The sequence below is a fragment of the Papio anubis genome, chromosome 16 (genome assembly GCF_008728515.1).
Source record: "Papio anubis isolate 15944 chromosome 16, Panubis1.0, whole genome shotgun sequence".
Taxonomy (NCBI): domain Eukaryota; kingdom Metazoa; phylum Chordata; class Mammalia; order Primates; family Cercopithecidae; genus Papio; species Papio anubis.
In genome coordinates, this window is record NC_044991.1 from 74,425,987 (window position 1) to 74,447,998 (window position 22,012).

General features: G+C 46.1%; 1 protein-coding gene across 35 annotated transcripts in view; it reads right to left on the minus strand.

The window, feature by feature from the left end:
- Positions 1–22,012, minus strand: part of ZMYND8 (zinc finger MYND-type containing 8) — a 148,831-nt gene that overhangs the window by 31,157 nt on the left and 95,662 nt on the right. For 34 of the 35 annotated variants that reach the window (XM_021920969.2, XM_017944736.3, XM_017944731.3 and 31 more), the window contains 3 exons: positions 21,103–21,243; positions 8,674–8,826; positions 5,419–5,928 (listed from right to left, as the gene is read on the minus strand). In XM_021920969.2, the coding sequence (XP_021776661.1) occupies positions 5,419–5,928; positions 8,674–8,826; positions 21,103–21,243 (804 nt within the window). The remainder of the gene's footprint in view (positions 1–5,418; positions 5,929–8,673; positions 8,827–21,102; positions 21,244–22,012) is intronic. The other variant, XM_031656820.1, reaches the window with a different exon arrangement.

Consider the following 22,012-nt stretch of genomic DNA (forward strand, 5'->3'; position numbering starts at 1 on the left):
CACTGCAACCTCCGCCCTCTGAGTTCAAGCGATTCTCCTGCCTCAGCCTCCTGAGTACCTGGGATACAGGCGCCTGCCGCTGCGCCCAGCTAATTTTTTTTATTTTTAGTAGAGACGGGGTTTCACCATCTTGGCCAGGCTGGTCTTGAACTCCTGACCTCATGACCACCCACTTTGGCCTCCCAAAGTGCTGGAATTACAGGCGTGAGCCACCATGCCCGGCCTATTTTATTTTATTTTTTAAAGAGAGAGAGTTTTGCTATATCACCCAGGCTGGGCTCAAGTGAGCCACTTCAGCCTCCCGAGTAGCTGGGACTATATGGGACGTGCTACCGTGTCCCGTTTTAAATGTGCTTAATTATATGTTTAAAGAATGAGATTCTTGGCCTGGTGCAGTGGCTCACACCTGTAATCCCAGCACTTTGGGAGGCCGAAGCGGGCAGATCACGAGGTCAGGAGTTTGAGACCAGCCTGGCCAACATGGTGATACCCCATCTCTATTAAAGATACAAAAAATTAGCCGGGTGTGGTGGTGTGTGCCTATAATCCCAGCTACTCGGGAGGCTGACGCAGGAGAATCGCTTGAACCCGGGAGGCAGAGGTTGCAGTGAGCCGAAACCGCCCCATTGCACTCCAGCCTCGGTGACAGGGCGAGACTCCGTCTCAAAAAAAAAAAAAAACACAGATTCTTTAAATAAAAATATTAAGTCAAAAATTATACAAGCAGGACTTGAGAACGGGAAAGACAATGAATGTGAATGACTCAAGTTTGAAAAATACTGCCATATGGAGTATGTCATCTTGGAAGAGCTGGGCTGGTAAGGAATAAAGGGTAGGATTTCAACAGGCGGAAAGTGAGAATCTAGAGGGAACAGCATCAGCCAAGATATGTGTAGGAACAGAAAGCATTTGGGTAAGTGAGGGCAGGCAAGGAGGAGGGGCTGGAAGGCAGGTTAGAGCCAGAAGCACTGAGCAGCAGGTAGAGGGGATGACCACATGGGTGCTTATTTGTAAAGGTGGCTCAGTTATGGATGCATAGGCCTCAGCCCCCGGTTAGGTGAGCCTGTGCCCCAGAGAGGATATCTGGGGAACACACACCACACCCAGGTACAAGCTAGCACCCCTGATCTTGGACTATGCTCCCTGACATCAAACTCCTTTAAATAAGGATTATGTCTGTCTTTTTTATTTTTTTTTATTTTTTTTTTTTGAGACGGAGTCTCACTCTGTTGCCCAGGCTGGAGTGCAGTGGCGCGATCTCGGCTCACTGCAAGCTCTGCCTCCCTGGTTCACACCACTCTCCTGCCTCAGCCTCCAGAGTAGCTGGGACTACAGGTGCCCGCCACCACACCCGGCTAATTTTTTGTATTCTCAGTAGAGGCGGGGTTTCACTGTGTTAGCCAGGATGGTCTTGATCTCCTGACCTCGTGATCCGCCTGCCTCAGCCTCCCGAAGTGCTGGGATTACAGGCGTGAGTCACTGTGCCTGGCCTATGTCTGTCTTTTTAAGATCAGTATTACCCAGAAAAAGACATGAGCTTAATTACTCCAAGGATTTTCATTCAGTAAGCTGTGGGTTTTAAGAAGCCAAGGAGAAGAGACAAGCTGACTATTCTGACTTCAGGGGGAGTTCTCGATGGTTATCACTTGTTGCTGGCCCTCCTACTTCCCCAGAGAGGAGAATCCAGCCAAGCTGGTCGACAAGAGCCCAGGGTGGGTCCAGAAGGAGGGCTTCCTGCAGTGAAGAACTCCGGTGCTTCCAGGGCCACCTGCCAGATATGGGGCACTGTCCCCGCCTCTTCCAGGTGCAGATGAGGTGTTGAACTGGGCCCTTCTAAGAGGAGGGCACGGGGGCAGTGCCTTAGCAGAGCTTCTAACCTGCATAAGTGCCTTCAATGCCTTTTTTTCCTGCCACATCACCAAAAAATATACTGTTATTGTTGATTAGCTAGCCTGTCTCCCCACTGTAAGGGCAACCTCAAAATGGTCGTTTTTCTCTCTCCTGATTTGTTCTCCTGAAACAGCCAGCAGGGCAGAGGGGTTACTGCTCTGCAGTGATCACAGCTGGCTCTCTGCCAAATAAAGAACTGGCGTATACAATCTGATAAGATTCCAGGCTCAAAATTGTATGGAGTTATTTAGATACCAAAATATCTAAATTTCTAGGAATCCTGATGGTTTATGGAGATAAAATGAGGCTATAGGAAATTTCATTTGTCCCAGAAATTTGGAGTACATAATCAATCACCTGTAGCGAAAAAAAAGGGCAAATTTTTTTAAAGGGTCAGCACCTGAGAAGCTGCCCTATCAAATTAACCTACTTATTCCTGAATCTGTCACTGGTCACTGTTTTTCATTTATAAAGCAACGACTTTTTAAGAGAAAAATTAGCATCCCCTTTGTAGAAGGATGGAAATTACTAATGTGCCAGTGAAAGCACAGCAAAGAGTCTTTCAGTGTACTCTCTTTGCTTCTGTTCTGAGGTTACTAGCTATAAAAGCTGTTTTGCCATCTGAAGATTCATATTCTACCCATAACTGCATCCCTAGTGGAAGGTGAGCTGGAGGTCACAACAGCGCAATCCAAAATGCCCTTCACTTACTGAACTCTTAAGTGAAAACACATCATTGAAAAGATGCTCTCTAGCAGAGCCCGACATGAAAAATTTTCAAGACCCAAACCACCATCAGCTCTGAATTTAAGATCAATTGGTTTTGCCCCAAGCCTTAGGAAGCTGCTCTAACTGAACTGTGTTTTAGAATCATCTTCAGCTTAATTGTCCACTGTCTACTAAAGCTTCCTGGAGAAATTCCCTTCAGACATCAGTGTGAGGAAGAGCTCTACTTCTTTTAATCAACTAGAATGGTTTTTTATTTTTCAGAAAGTATGAGATCTTCTAAGGTACTGTGTTTCCCATTCTGCTTTCAGAGCCAACTTCCCTAACTCTGAAGGTTGAAATAGTACAGATTTCTGTATAAAACCTTTCCCCAGACCACTTGCTATTCTACTTTCACTTTCCTTTTACATGGATGTCTTTATTTTCATCTTGTTTCATATGGTTATGTATCCTTGTCAATCTGTTGCAAATTCTTTCTGGAAGAGGTAGGACGCATAAAACCAATCAATCAAAAGATCAGTTCCAGAAAGAAAGATCAGTATAAATATGTCATTCGTAGGAGCACTGCCATCTGCACCCAAATATTCCTACAATCCTCATGAAATAAATACTACTCCTACTCCTATTGTTCTCTGCAACAACAGAGACAGTCTCTCAAACCCCAATCCACGACATACTCATAATTTTTCAGAGGTCATCTATAAATCTAACAGATGGGTCAGGATGGTTTGATGGCCTATCCTCCCTCCCTTATGTAACTACATCTCTCTCTTCCTCCACTGCATCTCTCACAGACATTCTCTTTAGCTGAAATGCAGGAATCCTCTCTCACTCTGACAGTTGAGGTTCCAGAATTGACCATGGATGGTCAATTCCAGGTTGACCATAACCACAGCAGAAAGATTCTCAAGGCCCATCCCTGACTTGCTTTAAGCCACCAGACTACGGAAATCCCAAAGGACATGGAGTTACGTCTTATTCAAGGGTTTGATTGACAGGTTAGCTCCTGATAGAAGTTAGGCACAGTCAAGATTTAAACCTGGTAAACCTGGCTATCCCTTAAGTTACTCGCCACATACATAAGGTTTTATGGCTACAACCTGTCATCTGTCCTTGGGCAATGTTTCTTCTAGGCCCTCAGTTAATTCTTCAGTGTCTTTACTGAGCATGTTGAATCCTCTAACCTACCTGCCAAGCCAACCGAAAAATGTGAATACTTTGTCAGTGGCAAGGACATCCTTCCGATCATTCACACACCCCTTTTGAGGGCTTGTTAACATGCCCAGGCTGCACTACGCTGTGGGGTAGTCACTGCTGGTTCAGAATATAACAGCAGCCTCTGAGACTCAGGGGATATTTGACAATAACTGATTGCCACATTTGTGATTGCCACAACTGGGCAGGTAAGGCTGCCATCTGGCTGGTAGAGGCCAGGGATACAGGAAAATATCCTCCAATACACAGGACTAAGAATTATCCAGGGCAAACTGTCAGAGTGCAAGGTTGTGAAACTCTGGACTCAGTTAAGGTAGATGCAGTAAGATTAAAAGATTAACAGCCAATATGGCCAGACGCAGTAGCTAATGCCTGTAATCCCAGCACTTTGGGAGGCCGAGCTGGGTGGCTCACCTGAGGTCAGGAGTTCGAGAACAGCCTGGCCAACATGGTGAAACCCTGTTTCTACTAAAAATACAAAAATTAGCGAGGCGTGGTGGTGGGAGGCTACTCCCAGCTACTTGGGAGGCTGAGGCAGGAGAATCACTTGAACCCGGGAGACAGAGGTTGCAGTGAGCTGAGATTGGGCCATTGCACTCCAGCCTAGGTGACAAGAGCCAAACTCTGTCTGTCCCCCCAAAAAAGCCAATACACATATCTACCATACTTCATTTTCTAGTGCCCTAAGAAGCACTCAGTATTCTGGCACCCCACCCAAATAGTGTCCTACTATTGTAAGAAAATATACTTGGAGATGCCTAGGTGGCATGAGGGGAGGAAAGATATGCTGCAATCATCAAAACCTTTGAAATGAACACTTCTTTTTTTTTTTTTTTTTTTTTTTTTTGGAGAGGAGTCTTGCTCTGTCACCCAGACTGGAGTGCAGTGGCGCAATCTCGGCTCACTGCAACCTCCGCCTCCTGGGTTCAAGTGATTCTCCTGCCTCAGCCTCATTAGTAGCTGGGATTACAGGCACCTGCCACCACGCCTGGCTAATTTTTGTATTTTAGTAGAGACGGGGTTTCACTATGTAGGTCAAGCTGGTTTTGAACTCCTGACCTCAAATGATCCACCCACCTTGGCCTCCCAAAGTACTGGGATTACGGGCGTGAGCCACCATGCCCAGTTTGAAATGAACACTTCTAACCATTTAAGACTTGTCAAAAGAGAATGGGATGTCTGTGGAATGGAGCAATGAAGGATCATTTGACAAGATCCAAATGTTACCAAACACTTTGAGGAAATAAATGAGCATATTGGAGAAGCTGCTCAGACTAAAAATGACTTGGTCACTAAAAGTAACCACCATTTTCTAAGAGACTTCTCTTTCTGTACTCAAAGTCAATCATATTGGATACCGAGCAGGTTAAAGGTAGGTAGGCCCGTGTTCGAGTCCAGGTCCTGTTCTGTGACTAGCTAGGTAACCTTAAACCAAACACAGCTTCACTGTGCCTCTCTCTCAGTGTGTTAGCGGGTCACATAACTTTTGGTTTGTTTGTTTAAGGGTCATATAAGTTTTGATAGTAAGTGTACGAGGTAGGATTCTAAACCAAATTAAGAAAACTGGAAATGGATACAATCACTTACCATCCTGTTTGGGAGACGGCTCTTTGGGTTCCTTCTTATTTTTTCGACCCTCCCGCCCAGAATGGTCTTCTCCTAAATCTATGACAAGTTCACTCTCTGAATCGGAGTCCAGGCCCAAATGGACTGTTGGGGAATCCGTCTCATCTTTTCCCTTCAGTTTATCCTTTGTGGGGTGAGGTGAAGGTTTTGCCTTTTCAGAAAAGTCCTTCTCAGGCTCAGGGCTGGCCTTGTCCTTGACTGCTCCAGGGTCTGTCTTCTCGCTGGCTGGTGATGTGCTTTTCAGCTCCTCTTTAATCTCCACTGGGTTTGTAGGCTTGGGCTTTTTTTTAACAGCAGATGGCTCTTTGTCCATCCGACAACCCTCTTTGTCCTCTGTGTCTTCCGGCTCGTTCTTGGACTTCTGCTCATCATCACTGATATACTCACTATCGCTACTATCTGACTTCTCAGAATCCTCCGAATCGCTGTGCTCTACGGCCGTATAAACATCTTCCGAGATTTCATTTATGCCTAAATTCAAAAAGAAAACCCAGCATGTGGCGTAGTCACAAAATAAAGAGCAGGACGAAAAATGCAAACACTTTCCACAGCAAATGCTGGAATAAGAAAAGCACATTTCAAATCACATCACATTGGCCTGAATGGGGCCAGTAATAAACCCAAGTGGCAACTGGCTATGGCTGCACTTGCCTTTGGAGAGGGTTTTGGGTGTTAACATTCAAAGGAGACACAGGACCTACCAACAGAAATTTTAAATTTATATGGCGCTAAATATGTGGTGCCAAATTTTTGCAACGTTGATAACTAATTGGGATTACTGAGAATGAGAGGGCTGGAAGGGAACAGCAGGGATAAGCTGTTCAAACTGATCCAGTTTACAGATTAGAAAACAGAGGCCCAGGGATATCACCTGCCCTAGGACACAAGACAGAGGCCAGGCCAGTACCCTGCGTTCCTGGCTCCCCACCAACACTCTTCCCTTGGGTTTCCAAAGCGTTAAAGTTCTTGATCCTTTGTGTCTAGGCCAAAGAAAATAAGCCAAAGCCTTAAAGCAGAGGTTGCAAACAGCCCACAAGCCACATCCAGCTTGCAGACATGTTTCATGGGAGAGGCACTGGTTTGCTCCACAGGGTATCTTGTCTGCTTTTAATTTATAAATGTGTTGTCCAATTCACAAATCAGGAAATTTCACATAGAAATCAAAGCAGGGGCTTCTGATGAAAGAGCGGAAAATCTAGCTGCTCTGGGTCACCGGCCTGCCAGGCATTGGCTGGGACAGGAAAGCCAATCGCTCCACTACGCAGGGGACACACTTGTCTCCAGGTGACCCGGGTGCCCGGCCCTCTCTCTTGTTCCCTGCACTCATGTGGAAAGTCAACTGCCACTCGGTGTGCACTGCTCTTCCACTGGTAAAGGAGTCAGGAGAAAAGTCACATACTTCTGTTTCTTTCAAAAGGGAGAAGCACAAACTAGCAGGTATTTCACAAACAAAATGGGCAAAAGCACATTTCTAACAATAGTTCCATTTAACCCATTTATGGCTCCTGCTCCCAACCATATGTTATGCCATCATACTGTAGGAGATAATACTGTATCCTAAACTTTTGGAAAGAGGAAAGAAAACCCAATCAAGTGTGTGCAATCTCTTCATTCTAGAGCAATGGCCACTGTGAATGGTGCCACCGTCCGACCCAGACATACCAAAAAGAAACCTGCAAAAGTATCAGAGCCATGAACAGCCCAGGGCATGGGGGATCAGCAGGATCATTGGGGAATATATCTGCCTCCACCAGGGTTCAATCAAAAACACAAGTCCAGCCAGGCACAATGGTGCGCACCTGTGGTCCCAGATATTCAGGAGGCTGAAGCAGAAGAACTGCTTGAACCCAAGAGTTCAAGGCTAGCCAGGGCAACATGGGAAGAACACAAGCCAAAATATAAACACCCAGATCTGGTATAAGTCTGGGATCCTAGGCTTGTGCTACTGGTAGCTAATGATTGGAAACAAGAACGAAAAGTGTAACCACATATATGATAGGAAAAGCTTGGGTACTGGAGTCCAAAGGATATGAATTCAAATCCTGCTCTTCTGTTTTTATTACTGGTTGACCCTGAACAAGTTATTTATCTCTCTGAGCCTCAGTTTCTGTATCTGCAAAATGGGACTGATAAAGTATCAACCTCCCAAGACGATCTATATGCAGTGCTTAGCATAGTGTCAAAGGAAACACTCAGTAAATAGAAATAATACAATTCTTATTAGCAATAAAAATAAATCAAGAGCTGGACCAGCTGCATGGAAGGACCCAAGAGGATAATTTAAATGGCATGCCAAATTTCACCCATGCCACCCAATGTCCTCACCAAACAGGCAACCCAATGGGAAGTGGTGTCCTCTGGACAGCCCCAGATGGTCCCTAACTCTAGCTGCTTTCTCACCTGAAGATGCTCAGAGAAACTTGCTCTCCAGGGGCCCAGCCATCCCTAACTTCTTTACAAATGCCCTCCTAGCTTTACTTACTTATTCAACAAACATTCCAGAGCATCTACCATGTGCACAGACCAAGTACCATAGAGAAGGCAAATCCTCATAAAACAGCCTCCCTGCCCTCAAGGAGCTTCCAGTCTAGATTGGGGGGGACACCTCCACACAAAGGGAACATTGCTACTTCTGAGCAATAAAGTACCAAAGGAGGAGGGCAGATGGGGAGGGCAGTCAGGGAAGACTTCCTGGAGGAGGTGAGATCTGAGCTCAGCCTCACAGAAGGCAGGATTCAGGTAGGCAGTATGAAGGCAGGCAGCACAGGGAAGAGGAAGGAAAGCAACAGCTACAGAAGCAGGGTTTACCAGGTAGGGAGGAGACCAGTCTGGAGGGAAAGGGTTTCGTGTCGGACACCTGCAGAACACACTGACTACTCGTGTGGAGACACTGATGTGTACTGAGAAGGAGAGCAGAGGCAAACTCAGAAGATCCTCATTCTGCTCGTAAACCTTGATGCTTCAAACCTGTATCTCGAGTTTCCAGGCTGCTTTCACCAAAGAATAAACTGATGAGTTCAAAGAGCCCCGAATTAACTATCAAGTCTGAAGTCTTTTGCCATGAGTGGAAATATATTTTAGCTGAGCAAATCGTTCAAAGTTAAAGCAGCTGCTAAAAGCAGCCAGGATTCAACCTTGATTTCATCAGGGTAGTATCCCTACCAGTAATGATAACAATGATACTGCTGGGAAAAAAAAACAAAACCAAAGATATACCTAATTGTGCTTTGCAACTCTCTATGGTCTTGTCAAGATTCAGCTGGAACCTGCTACGAATCTGGCGCTTGGGAGAGATGAGAGGAACAGGGGTGGACTGTTGCTGCACCGACTCGCTCAGCTCCTTCAAATCCATTTCGGCTTTGCTTCGATCTGAAAGAGACCATCACACCCTCGTAAGACCAGGCACACACCATGCTCATCACGGAGCTTTGTCCTTGCAAAGTCAGAGCAAAACACACATTTTAGAACATGGGGAAGGGGGATACTTTTTTTGTCATTCGTCCCAACAATATCATCTGCTCAACCACATGGAGTGACATGAAGATAATGGCCCGCGTGAACATGTTTGGCAGGTTTCAACAGTCCACTGAACAATCGTCTGGGTGACTTTCAATATTTAAAATGGACAATCCCAGCCAGATGGCTCAGTGTGTGGAAGTCAACACCAGTAGGGACCCTCCAAAGACAAAGGTTACGGGCAGATATTCAATCTCAATTTCAGTGAACAAAGCAATGCCGAGCCTGGTCAGGGTGCACTTATAACTTCAGGTCCAGATTGAAGAGGACTTGTATCCAAGAGAGATGGCGACCCCCTCGAAAACACCCTAACAATTGGGGGCCCTAGATGCCTATTTGCCACGGAGGCTTCAGTTTTCATTCTCAGTGGACCTAGTCTGGGGTGGAAACTAGAAAGAGTGGGGAATATAAGATAGGCAGACCTTCCAGCCAGTGTGCTGTGGCTCACAGCATCTACGTGAGGTAAGGGGAACAGATTAGCCCTGGATACTCAACCTTTCTCTAACAGGTCTCGCTCTAAGGTCCTCAGCCTAGTCACAGGCAGAGGTCTCTGGGGGGTGACTCAGGCCGGAGGTCCTGTCCCCTCACTTCTGTGAGGGCTCTTTGTAGGACCAGCAGGACAGATTCCAAAGAGTCAGAGAGCTTACATTTCTTGGATTCCTTTCCCACCTACTCCAGCGCCCCCTATTAAGAGTTTTAGTGGCTGCAAAGGTCCCAAAAGCAACAAGCGACTCTGCAGGTGGGGCCTACTGTCCTCCACTGTGCCTGCTACCCTCTGGCATCCCCTCCAACCCAACCAAAGCAAAGTGTGGGGCATCTGTCCTACCCCAGCCGATCCCAGAAAATAAGTCAGAAAGCAGGTGGCATCCAATCAACCCACAAAGAGGAGAAGCCACCTCTGAGCCTGTTCCCAACAGCCATCAGCTTGCTCCCCGGACTTCGCGCTTCATCTCCCTGCTCCCTCCACACCTCAGGCCACCTCCGGTCACTAGACTATGAAAGAGGCCCCGGAATCTAGTGTGAGAGCTGGGCTGGAAGTGCTGTTTAAAGCCATCACTCTCTCCTACCTTTTTCCTTTGGCCTGACCCAACCACTTTCCTGTTCACGCAGTAAGGGGAGTTCTCAAACACTGCATACCCAGAAATTAGCTCCTTCAAAGTGACCAGAAGCAGCCTCCCAAAAGCCCCACCCAATCCACTCACAGGTGACCAGAAGCAATAAATTGCTCCAACTTAATTTTATCAGCCCCCAGGATAAGATTAGAAAGGGGTCTTTTCTCAGCCAGTTGTGGTGGAATGCACCTGTTGTCCCAGCTACTCAGGAGGCTGAGGCGGGAGAATAGCTTGAGTCAGGAGTTAGTGGCTACACTGAGCTATGATCACGCCACTGCACTCTAGACTGGGCAACAGAGCAAGAGTTATATTTTTTTTTTAAAGGAGGGAAAAGACTGGTCTTTTCCCAAATCACACTTATAGACTGCCCCTCCCAGACCCAGGGAGATTCCAGAAGGTGAGTGCTCAAAGCAAGCAGAGACACTATCCCTGTAATTCAAGAAAAATACCAAAAACAGTATCTGTGTGTGCATGCATGTGTGTGTGCACGCGTGTGCATATGTATGTACATGTGCACTGATCATGGCTATAAAGAGAGGCTACTAGAGACAGGACTGCAGACATTCACACAGCCACCTCTGAGAGGGAGAAGAACGTGCAACTTTACTGCAGTGGGGCCGGGCACAGTGATTCACACCTCTTCCAGCACTTTGGGAGGCAGAGGCAGGAGGACTGCTTGAGGCCAGGAGTTCGAGACCAGGCTGGGCAACATAGCAAGACCCCATGTCTACAAAAACTACAAAAAGTAGCTGGGCTTGGTGGTGCATGCCTGTAATCCTAGCTACTTGGGAGGCCAAGGTAGGAGGATTGCTTGAGCCCAGGAGTTTGAGGCTGCAGTGAGCCATGACTGCATCACTGCACTCCAGACTGGGTAACAGCAAGATCCTGTCTCCAAAAAAAAAATTTACTGGAGAAAGAACTAGAAAACTCTTTATACCTGTCTCTATCTGGCAAGAGATCTGAAGTAGCTTAACAAAGAGAAATTATGGAGTAAAATAATTTTAAAAAAGAACAAGGAATGAGGAACATTAAAAGAAAAAGGAGGAGCACCTCTGCCCAGTCGCCCCACCATCTAGGAAGCCAGGAGCGCGTCTCTGCCCGGCCGCTGCACCATCTGGGAAGTGAGGAGCACCCCTGCCTGGCCCCCGCAACATCTGGGAAGTGAGGAGTGCCTCTGTCTGGCCGCTGTGCAACCCTCCAGGTGTGAAGTGGCAGCCTTGTGTGTGATCTTTCTGCCCTCCCCAAGTCCGCATTTTCGACATTAAAGTTTACTTTTAAATTAAAAGTTGATTTTAAAAAAACAAAAAAGAAAAGAAAAATGCCGGGTATGAGGGCTTGCGCCTGTAATCCAGCACTGTGGGAGGCCAAGGTGGGAGGATCACTTGAGGTCAGGAGTTCAAGACTAGCCTGGCTAACATGATGAAATCCCGTCTCTACTAAAAATTTAAAAATTAGTCAGGCATGGTGGTGGGTGCCTGTAATCCCAGGTACTCAGGAGGCTGAGGCAGGAGAACACTTGAACCCAGGAGGCGAAGGCTGCAGTGAGCCGAGACCGCACCACTGCACTCCAGCCTGGGCCACAGAGCAAGACTCTGTCTCAAAAAAAAAAAAAAAAAAAGAGAAAGCCCAGATTAAAGAGTTCCAGTAGGCAGGAATCAAGGACTTAACAGCTGACTTGCATGCAAATGTGACAGCAAAGCGGGAGGGATTTGAGGCCTCCCTCAGAATTTCCACTTTCAGAAATGAAGAAGCGTGCTAGATTCCAAAGGGAAAAGCCAGCCTTTTCAAGAATAAAGATGGAAATGTATCTCACAAAAATACTTTCCATGGCTACCCAAGTGACACGTTCATCAGTGTCCTCAATATTCCTATATACTACTAGATTACACAGTTACTGAAAAAATTTACAAAAGAGAACTTTCTCTGTAAAAGCCTGGAGAGGGCCGGGAACAGTGGCTCACACTTGTAATCCCTGCAATTGAGAGGCTGAGGTGGGCAGTTCCCTTGAGCTCACATTTGAGACCAGCCTGAGCAACATGGTGAAACTCTGTCTCTACTAAAAATATGAAAATTAGCCGGGCATGGTGGCACATGCCTGTAATTTCAGCTACTCAGGATGCTAAGGTGGGAGGATAGCTTGAGCCCAAGAGGCAGAGGTTGCAGTGAGCTGAGATCACGCCACCGCACTCCAGACTGGGCAAAAGAGCCAGACCTTATCTCAAAAAAATAAAATAAAAGCCCAGAGAGTAAATATTTCAGGCTTTGCAGGCCATACAGGCTCTGTTGCAAAAGCAGCCATGAACACTACATAAACAGATGGGTGTGGATGTGTTCCAGTAAAACTTTATTTGCAAACACAGGTGGGGGCCAGATTTGGCCTGAAAGCTGTAAAATCTGCCATCTTCTATACTAGTCAAGTGACTGCCAACCCTGGCTGCACACCAAAATTGCCTGTGAAGTTTTAGAAATTCCTGAGGCCTGAGCCCCATCCTCAGAGACTCTGACTCAACAGGCTGGGGGAAAGGCCTGGGCATCATGATGCCTTTGACAACCTTGCCAGGAGGTCAGGCGCAGTGGCTCATGCCTGTAACCCCAGCACTTTAGGAGGCCAAAGAGGGTGGATCACCTGAGGTCAGGAGTTCAAGACCAACCTGGCCAACATGGTGAAACTCCGTCTCTACTAAATATACAAAAATTAGCCAGGCGTGATGGCACATGCCTGTAATCCCAGCTACTTGGGAGGCTGAGGCAGGAGAATCACTTGAACCCAGGAGGAGGAGGCTGCAGTGAGCCGAGATCACACCATGACACTCCAGCCTGGGCAATAGAGTGAGACTCCATCTCAAACAAAACAAAACAAAACAAAACAAAAAAACACCAACAATAAACTTGCCAGGTGATCCTAATTGGCAGCTAAGGCTGAGAACCCCTGTATCAGACCAATCTTCTATGTGAGTACAGAAAACTCACCATTTGCCTTAACTCCTGTGTGTCTGTGTTAACAGGACCACCTTTCTAAACCTTAGGGTCCATAAAGAGACCTAAGACTTCACCTGAATAACTGAGCTCTGTGTGTGTGTGCACCTGCACGTCTACACGTATGCCTACAGTAAATGCGACCCATTAACTTTAGCCTAAAAAGATTGAGCACTGGAATGTTCATAATCAAGAAGAATGCAAAAAAGGTAAATTACCTCATTTTACAAACTAAGGTTTCTCTGGTCAATAAGCTGCTGTTATGTTTATTCTTGTTAGAATAAACCACCAAATGGCTGGGCGGCCCAGGCCCTGGAAGCTGACCTTCAGGAGTTTAACCAAATGTAATAGTCTTTCTCCAAACCTGCAGCTGCATTTGACGCTCCTCTCCTCCGCGGAGAGAAAAGAAGAGCTTCACTTTCTCATTTAGCTCATGTAGCTTATCGCGACTTCTTCCACCCCTGCCCTTCTATATCGGGAATATCTTCAGAATCCACCCTTGCTGCCAACATTTTGAACTTTTCAGCTGATATGAAGACAGCTTAGGCTATAAATGGAAACCAGGGATGAAAAATACTCACGCTAGAGAAAAAGGCACGATCTTATATTTCTGGAGGGAACATAAATCAGAACCACCTCTTTAGAGGGCAGTTGGGCGATACCTCTCAAAATGTCGCCGCATGTGGCCTCTGATGCTCAATTCCACTTCTAGGAATTTATCCTATGGATTACCCTCCCACGTGGGCAAAAGGGTTCTTCATTGCAGTTGTCTTCAATAGCAAAAATGGAAAGAAGCGTAGCGTCAGTAAGTAAGGCGCCTGAATAAATGTTACAGTTTACCTTTAAATGGAATTAAATACAGCTGCTAAAATGAAACGAAGGCTGATTTCTGTGTGTTGATATGAAAAGCCAACCTGTTTCATGAAAAAGCAACAACTGGTGGAGCACCTTAGCACTGCTGTAGGGGAGCCAAGAAGGAAATGGAACATAGCTGGGAATACTATACATTCTCAGGGTTTCTCAACAGTGGCACTATTGATATTTGGGTCCTAGATAAGTCTTTGTGGTGGGGGTGGGGTGGGGTTGAAAGGCTGTCCCGTGTGTTGTAGGATGTTCAGCAGCATCCTGGCCTCTACCCCCGATGCTACTAGCACCTACGTACCAGTTGTGACAATAAAAATATCTGCAGGCCGAGTACAGTGGCTCACGCCTGTAATCCCAGCATCTTGGGAGGCCAAGGTGGGCAGATCACTTGAGGTCAAGAGCTTGAGACAAGCCTGGCCAACATTGTGAAACCCCATCTCTACTAAAAATACAAACATTAGCTGGGCGTAGTGGCATGTGCCTGTAATCCCAGCTACTCAGGAGGCAGAATCAGGCAAAGGTTGTGGGGAGCCAAGATCGTGCCACTGCACAGCAGCTTGGGCAAACAGACCAATGGTCCATCTCAAAAAAATAAATAAAAGAAAAATAAAAATATCTCCAGACACTGCCAAATGTCACCTGGTAGATAAAAATCACTCAGAACTCATGCTGTATATCTAGAAGGGCTCTAGAAACTAAAAACTTGCAACAGTGGTGACATGTGGGAAGAGGGGTATAGAGACAGGTGGTCAGAGGTTATAGACACACTGGCCTTTCATGAAATGTCCTTCTATGCTTTGAAATTTTTGTTACCATATGTACTCATAACTTATAAAAACAAACTCTATAAAAGAAAAATTTAAGCACTTCTTTTTCCATTTAAAAAAAAAAAAGAGACAGGGCCGGGCGTGGTAGCTCACACCCCAACACTTTGGGAAGCCGAGGCGGGTATATATATATATATACACCATATACTCAGTATATATATACCATATACATATACTCAGCATATATATACCATATACTGAGGTCAGGAGTTCAAGACCATCCTGGCCCACATGGTGTACTAAATACAAAAAATTAGCTGGGCCTGCTGGCGCATGCCTGTAATCTCAGCTGCTTGGGAGGCTGAGGTAGGAGAATCACCTGAACCCAGGAGGTGGAGGTTGCAGTGAGCTGAGATTGTACCACTGCACTCTAGCCTGGGCAACAAGAGCAAAGCTCTGTCTCAAAAAAAAAAAAAGACAGATCTTTGTTCTAAAGCTGAACACAAACTACAACGGATGGACTTCCAGGAACTACAAAATGGCAGCTCCTTCAAGGGAGCAATATCATTTAGACAAGAGACCCTAGCTGGCCATGCGTGGTGGTTCACGCCTGTAATCCCAGCACTTTGGGAGGCTGAGGCAGGAGGATTGCTTGAGGACAGGAATTTGAGACCAGCCTGGGAAACAGAGCGAGACCCTGTCTCTATATTATTAAAGAGAGAGAGAGAGAGAGAGAGAGACCCTGGCAGACACTATCTTTCAGGCAAAGCCAAACAGAGATCTTCCCCACTTCATTCACTCTAAAGAAAATCAAGACAACATCTGAAAAATCTGGGCCCAGGCACTCCATGTATGCTCTCAAAGAAGGCCCGACTTCCAAGATGCCGCTTTGTGCACAAAAAGAAAGGAGGCCTCCTGTCAGTAACAGTGGAGAAATAAACAGAAAGGCTTGGGGTGTGACGATGTTCCCTGGCCCTGCCTGCATCTTCAACAGAGCATCAAGGTGCATTTCTCTCACTAACAGGACTACTGACTGCTGAGTTTGTTCAGTTCAAAGTAAACACCCTCTGTGAATTAAGAGGAGATGGGATCAGCAGAGAAAGCAAACAGGAGTCTGGAAGAAGAAAAGGACCGGGCCCACCTCTTCTCTTCTAGTCTCAGAAACTCATTTCTATTTATGGCTTATTTATAATCACTGCTGAGTCATACAGGGTGCTCGTAATAATACACTGGGCTCAGCTCCTTGTTTTTTAGTGAGGAAAGGAGAGGCCCCAGAGAGCAAATGAGGGGAAACAGTGAATTAGCAACCAGGGCAAGAACCAGGTCTCTGTACAAACCTTTCCATCTTGTACCATATAGTCATATACCATACACACACACAAATACCATATACTATATACCACACATATATATACTCATATGCCATATACACAAATACATACATATGCTCACCATATACACACACACATACAAATACCATATATTCACATACCATATACACACTTACCATATACTCATATACCATATACACATATATATACCCATATACCATATGCTCACCATATACACACATGCAAATACAATACACACATACATATATACTCATATACCATACACACACATACGTATAATACTCAAACACATATACCCAGTATATACACACACCCATATACCATATACTCATTATATACCATACACATACATACATATACTCAAACAAATATACCCAATATACCCATATACCATATACTCTCATACCATATACACACATACATATGCTCATACCATATAGCCAATATACATACATATACCATATACACACATACATATACTAAAATACCATATACCTATATACGTATATTCTTAATTACAGTATAACAGCATAATATAATTATAGTATAGTATAAATAAAAAACTAACAACCTATGGATTGTTTTTGTATTGTTGGTTGTATGTGTTTGTCTGGCCCAGATAGAGTTTTGGGGTTTTGTTTTTGTTTTTGTACCACAGGGTCTCACTCTGTCACCCAGGCTGGAATGCAGTGATGCAGTCATAGCTCACTGCAACCCTGAACTCCTGGGCTCAAGCAATCCTGCCTCAGCCTCCCAACGTGCAGGAATTACAGACATGAGCCACCAAGCCTAGCCAGTTTTTGTTTCTAATGAAATTGACTGCCAGCTTTTAAAAACTAGGAGAGTTCCTGTAATAATCTAGAGTCCTGTTTTTCTTGACAATTCAGTCTGGCAATGAGGGTTAAGCTGGCAAAAGCCATATCCTTTACAAATTCCAAAACTTCACCCTATTCCCTGGCCCCAAAAAAAGCTGACGTATCCAATAGGCACAGGAGACATTTAGGTATCTCAGCTAAGAGCTCAAGCTTTGCAGCAGACAGGCCTGGGCCCAAAGGCCGAACTCTACCACAAACCATGGTTGATCCTTGGGTAGGTAACTTGCTTCTCTGTGCCCCAGTTTACACTTCTGTGAAGCAGAGATATCACCTACTTTAAAAGGTTGTTGTAATTTTTTTTAAAAAAATAGTTTTAATTTACAGACAGTAAAATTCACTTTTGGGGGAATAAAGTTCTATGAGTCATAACACCTGCATAGATTCCTGTAACCACCACCACACCAAAACACAGAGCAAGTCCATCTCCCAAAGAATCCCCTCCCAATGTGTAGGCAAACCCTTCTCCACTCCAACCCCCGGCTATCACTGATCTGTTCCCTATCTCTGTAATTCTGCCTTTTCTGATATATATTTTTTTTAAATCCTGTTTTGTTAGCTACAATAATTTCATCATTATCCAGGGTGCTCCCTTTCATTCTCCCTGTCTGTGGAAAGTAGTTCCATGGCTGACAGACAGAATCAAGCCCCATAAAGCATTTGCTCAGTCATTTGCCCATAGCATTTGCCCATAAAGCTGGGCAGTCACTGAGAATTCCTTAACATTGCCCTCTTTGTTCTGATCTCCTCCCCACCCACAGCACTTCCATCGGTCCCTGGCTGATCCTCTTCCCGTTAGGTCATTGCAATCGCAGCCCACAAAGCGCCCACATTCCCAATGCTCTTGTTCTTGCTGACAAAGATAAGAAGTGCGTCCTGGGACCGGAAGAGCTTCCAGGGGAGACACAAGAGGGCCTCGGTTCCCCTGGTGCCCACACACCACCATGCCTGCCCACCAAGACACATGACAGGAAGAAAACTTTCACTCTCACAACAGATCAAGCCAAACTGAAAGACCCACAGTGTCACGAGGAAGCCCAATGACCACCCGGTTTCAGGAAAGAGCTATTCTTGACAAGCATGACTGGCAGAGAGGAAATGTCACTGTGAGAACGCCTCCAAACAGCATTTCTTTTCGGGGTGTGGAGGTGGAAGGAGGGTGTAAGAAAGCAAACCACATACTTGGGAACAATGAATGTTCCCAAGGAAGCACATGGGTCCCTTTTCACTCAAGTGAGGAACCAACCGGTTGATCTGAATTGGAGCCCTGAAAGCAACTGCCCTGACTATTCTATTACATCTGGGCTGTACTCACAGATGAGCCAGGATTGGAGCCAGGCTGTGTTCCGGCCCTGCTGCCTCTGGGATCCTGGGCACCCCATGCCTCCTCTCCAGACCTCCCTCAGTTTCTCCATCTGAAAATGGCACTGTAGGACAAGATGGACCTGGAGGGCACCAACCACCAAAGGCGTGGAATTCACATGAGCGTTACTGGGCACAGGTGGCCGCCCTTTCTTTCTGAAACCCCCATACTGGAGCTTCAGGGCAACACACTCCCCTGGTGTGGCTCCTCCACCCCTTGCTTCTCCTCCTCAACCAGAATTCAGGGCCTCACTGCTGCTCATTGCTCTACTCCTGACTCGCAACCTCAGTAAGCCAATGGGGCTGGAGTCTTTGCTGAGTGAGGCTGTCCTATGCACTGGGGGATAATTAGCAGAAACTCTGGCCACCAATCATTAGATGCCAGCAGCGTCCCCATCACCCCCTCAAAGTCATGAGAACTACCACTCTAACCCAATCCCACGTACACATCGAGATTCCCAGAATTATACCTCCTGCCTGAACCCGGCCACAGGGCACCCTAATTCCTGCCTCCAGCTGCCCTACTGACCTCTCCACCTAGGGGTGTAACAGCAGCTCAAATTTACAGAATCTAAACTGGATCCTTGACTTATCCTGCCATACCCAGATCTGTCAGCACAATTACTGACACAATCTAGAAATTCTCTGTTGTGGGGCCTGTTCTACATGTTGTAGGATGTTCGGTGGTATCCCTGGCCTCTCTCCACTAGGTGCCAGGAGCACCCCAACCCCAGATGTGACAACCAAAAATGTCTCCAAACATTGCCAGGGGGTGGGGAAGTATTACAGAATTATCCCCAGATGAGAATGGCTGACTGATGTGGACTATTTGAAACACAGCTCCGACGGCTTCCTCTGAGATGTGAAGTCCATTCACATCCCTCCTGTGCTGAACCCTCCACACCAGGGTCTGTAAGGTCTGTACTGTCTCTGACTCCATGGACTGGCCTCACCCTCACTCACTGCGATGCAGCCACCCTGGCCTCCTTGCTAATCCTACAACACACCCAGTTACTCCTATAAGCACACCAACTTAATCCTTACCCTAGAGTCTTTAAAATCTCTTATGCCTTCTACAATCTTTTTCCTGCTGATACTGGCATGGCTGATTTTTCTTGTCATGTAAACTTCAGCTCAAATATCACCTCTCAAAGAGGCCCTGTTTAACCCCTCCACCTAAGGAACTGTGACATCTGCCTCGCAACTTGCCCATCTCTCACCTCACCACATTACCTTCCAGACATCCATCATGGTGTGAACTGTCTATCTTGGTGTGAACTGTCTCTCATGCTGTGAACTGCCTTGTTATTTGTCTTTATTATTTTCTCTATCTTTCTAAAAACCCAACCTCTATAAGAGCAGGTCCTTAGCTGACTTGCTTTCCACTCTATCTCCATGCCTAGAATAGTGCACAGCACATAATAGATGTTCAAGAAAAATCAGCACTGAGGATGCAATGAATCAATCAATAACGAATCAATAGCAGCTGGGTACAGTGGCTCATGCCTGTAATCCCAGCACTTTGGGAGGCTGAGGCATGTGGATCACCTGAGGTCAGGAGTTCGAGGCCAGCCTGACCAACATGGAGAAACCCCGTCTCTACTAAAAATACAAAATTAGCCTGGCATGGTGGCGCATGCCTGTAATCCCAGCTACTCGGAAGGCTCAGGCAGGAGAATCGCTTAAACCTGGGAGGTGGAAGCTGTGGTGAGCTGAGATCACACCATTGCACTCCAGCCTGGGCAACAAGAGCGAAATTCCATCTCCAAAAAAATAAGAAGAAGAAGGAGGAATCAATAATGGGCCAGGTGCCGTGACTCATGCCTGTCATCTCAGCACTTTGGGAGGCTAAGGTGGGAGGACTGCTTGAGGCCAAGAGTTCAAGACCAGCCTAGGCAACACAGCAAGACCCAACCACTAGAAAACATTAGCTGAGTATGTAGCTAAAACCTAGCTAGGCCTGTAGTCCTAGCTACTCAGGGAGGGTGAGGCAGGAAATAGCTTGAGCCCAGGAGTTCAAGGTTGCACTGAACTATGATTACACCACTGCACTCCAGCCTGGGTGACAGAGTGAGATTCCATCTCTAAAAAAAGAGTTATTATTATCACCATCATCATCATCATCATCATCATCATCCAGGGAATAAAGACCAGAGTGTAAGAATTAGAAGAAGAGAATTAAGGAATATCAGAGTATGCTGCACGTAGGAAAGGTAAGTACTGATTCCTCCTACTTGCTTCTGTGCCATAGGTATAATTTACAAATAGAACAGGGTTAATGTGGTCAAGGGCAAATGAGGTGGAAACACTGGCCTGGATAAAAGCACTTTGGGCCGGGCATGGTGGTTTACGCCCGTCATCCCATTACTTTTGGAGGCAGAGGTGGGTGGATCACCTGAGGTCAGGGGTTTGAGACCAGCCTGGCCAACATGGTAAAACTCTGTCTCCGCTAAAAATACAAAACTTAGGCAGGTGGGGTGGCACATTCCTGTAATCTTAGCTACTCAGGAGGCTGAGGCAGGAGAATTGCTTCAACCCAGGAGGCATACATTGCAGGGAGCAGAGATCGCACGCACCATTGCACTCTAGCCTGGGCAACAAGAGCGAAACTCCTTCTCAAAAAACAAAAGTAATTTGTATGTCAATAAGCCCCAGGAAAGTCCGTCCTTGTTCTTTTCACAGATCTTTTATCACCTTCATCCACTGAAACTTTTGCATTTTTTGCATACAGAAAAGAGTTGAAGGTTCAAGAACCACATACAAAAGAGGATACGTCATTTGCAAAAATATCCACAGAAAGATACTGGCAAAAATTCCAACTGACCCAGGTTCAGATTCAGGATGCTGCCAGTGGTGGAGGTTTTGTCCGTTTTCGTCGTGATAGGAGTTGACAGTTGAGGAGAGAAGGGCTTTGGGCTGCCGGATAAACTCCCTGCTTGTCCCGTCTTGGTGGAGGCTGGTGAAGCTGAAAAAGTATGGCATTGTTAAAAGACAGGTTTACAAATAAGCAAGTAAAACGCGTAGGTGTGGCGTAAGGAGAGAATGGAGAGATTATGAAATTGTGTTTGATTTCAACAAGGCCGCTACAGCATCAAGGATGGGGTGGGGTGGGGCGTGGCAGGTTGGCCATTCATTTTCAGCAAAGGGCTTTAACCCGACGTGAAACCGTTAAAGCCACAAATGAAGACGGTCTCCTCAGTTACTCTATTAAGCACAAAGCTCTAAGACAAATCGGCTAAGCTGCCACTGAAATTGGTTTGGCCCATTCACGGGTATAAATCTCAACATAAATAGCGATTAAACCAACCCCCACATGGTCCAGATGCAGAAAACGGGAGCCAGCCTTACAAATGCGTGTCATCCGTTTGTGGAAAGAAACCATGGCCAGCTCGCACGCAGCCGCTGCACCTGCCAGGGACCAACTTGGTCCCTTGGGAAATCTCCAGCTCCCATTTCAAAAGTTCTTGAGGCTGTGTAAAGCCAAACCCAGTACCAGATGGAGTGAGGGAGACGTTGGTAAATTATGTCCTTCTTTACCGTATTTCAAACTTTTACAGGAGGAGAGAGAACTGTACCTATGCCTAAGGCTTTTAAAAATACCTTAAAATGACCTACAACCTGCTTCTCCTCTGCCTTATGTCACAGGGCTAGGACAAGAAACCACTTATGTTTAAAAAAGCAAGCATTCATAGGGGCCAACGAGCGTCCCAAAGATCCTTCAAATCCTGCCCCTT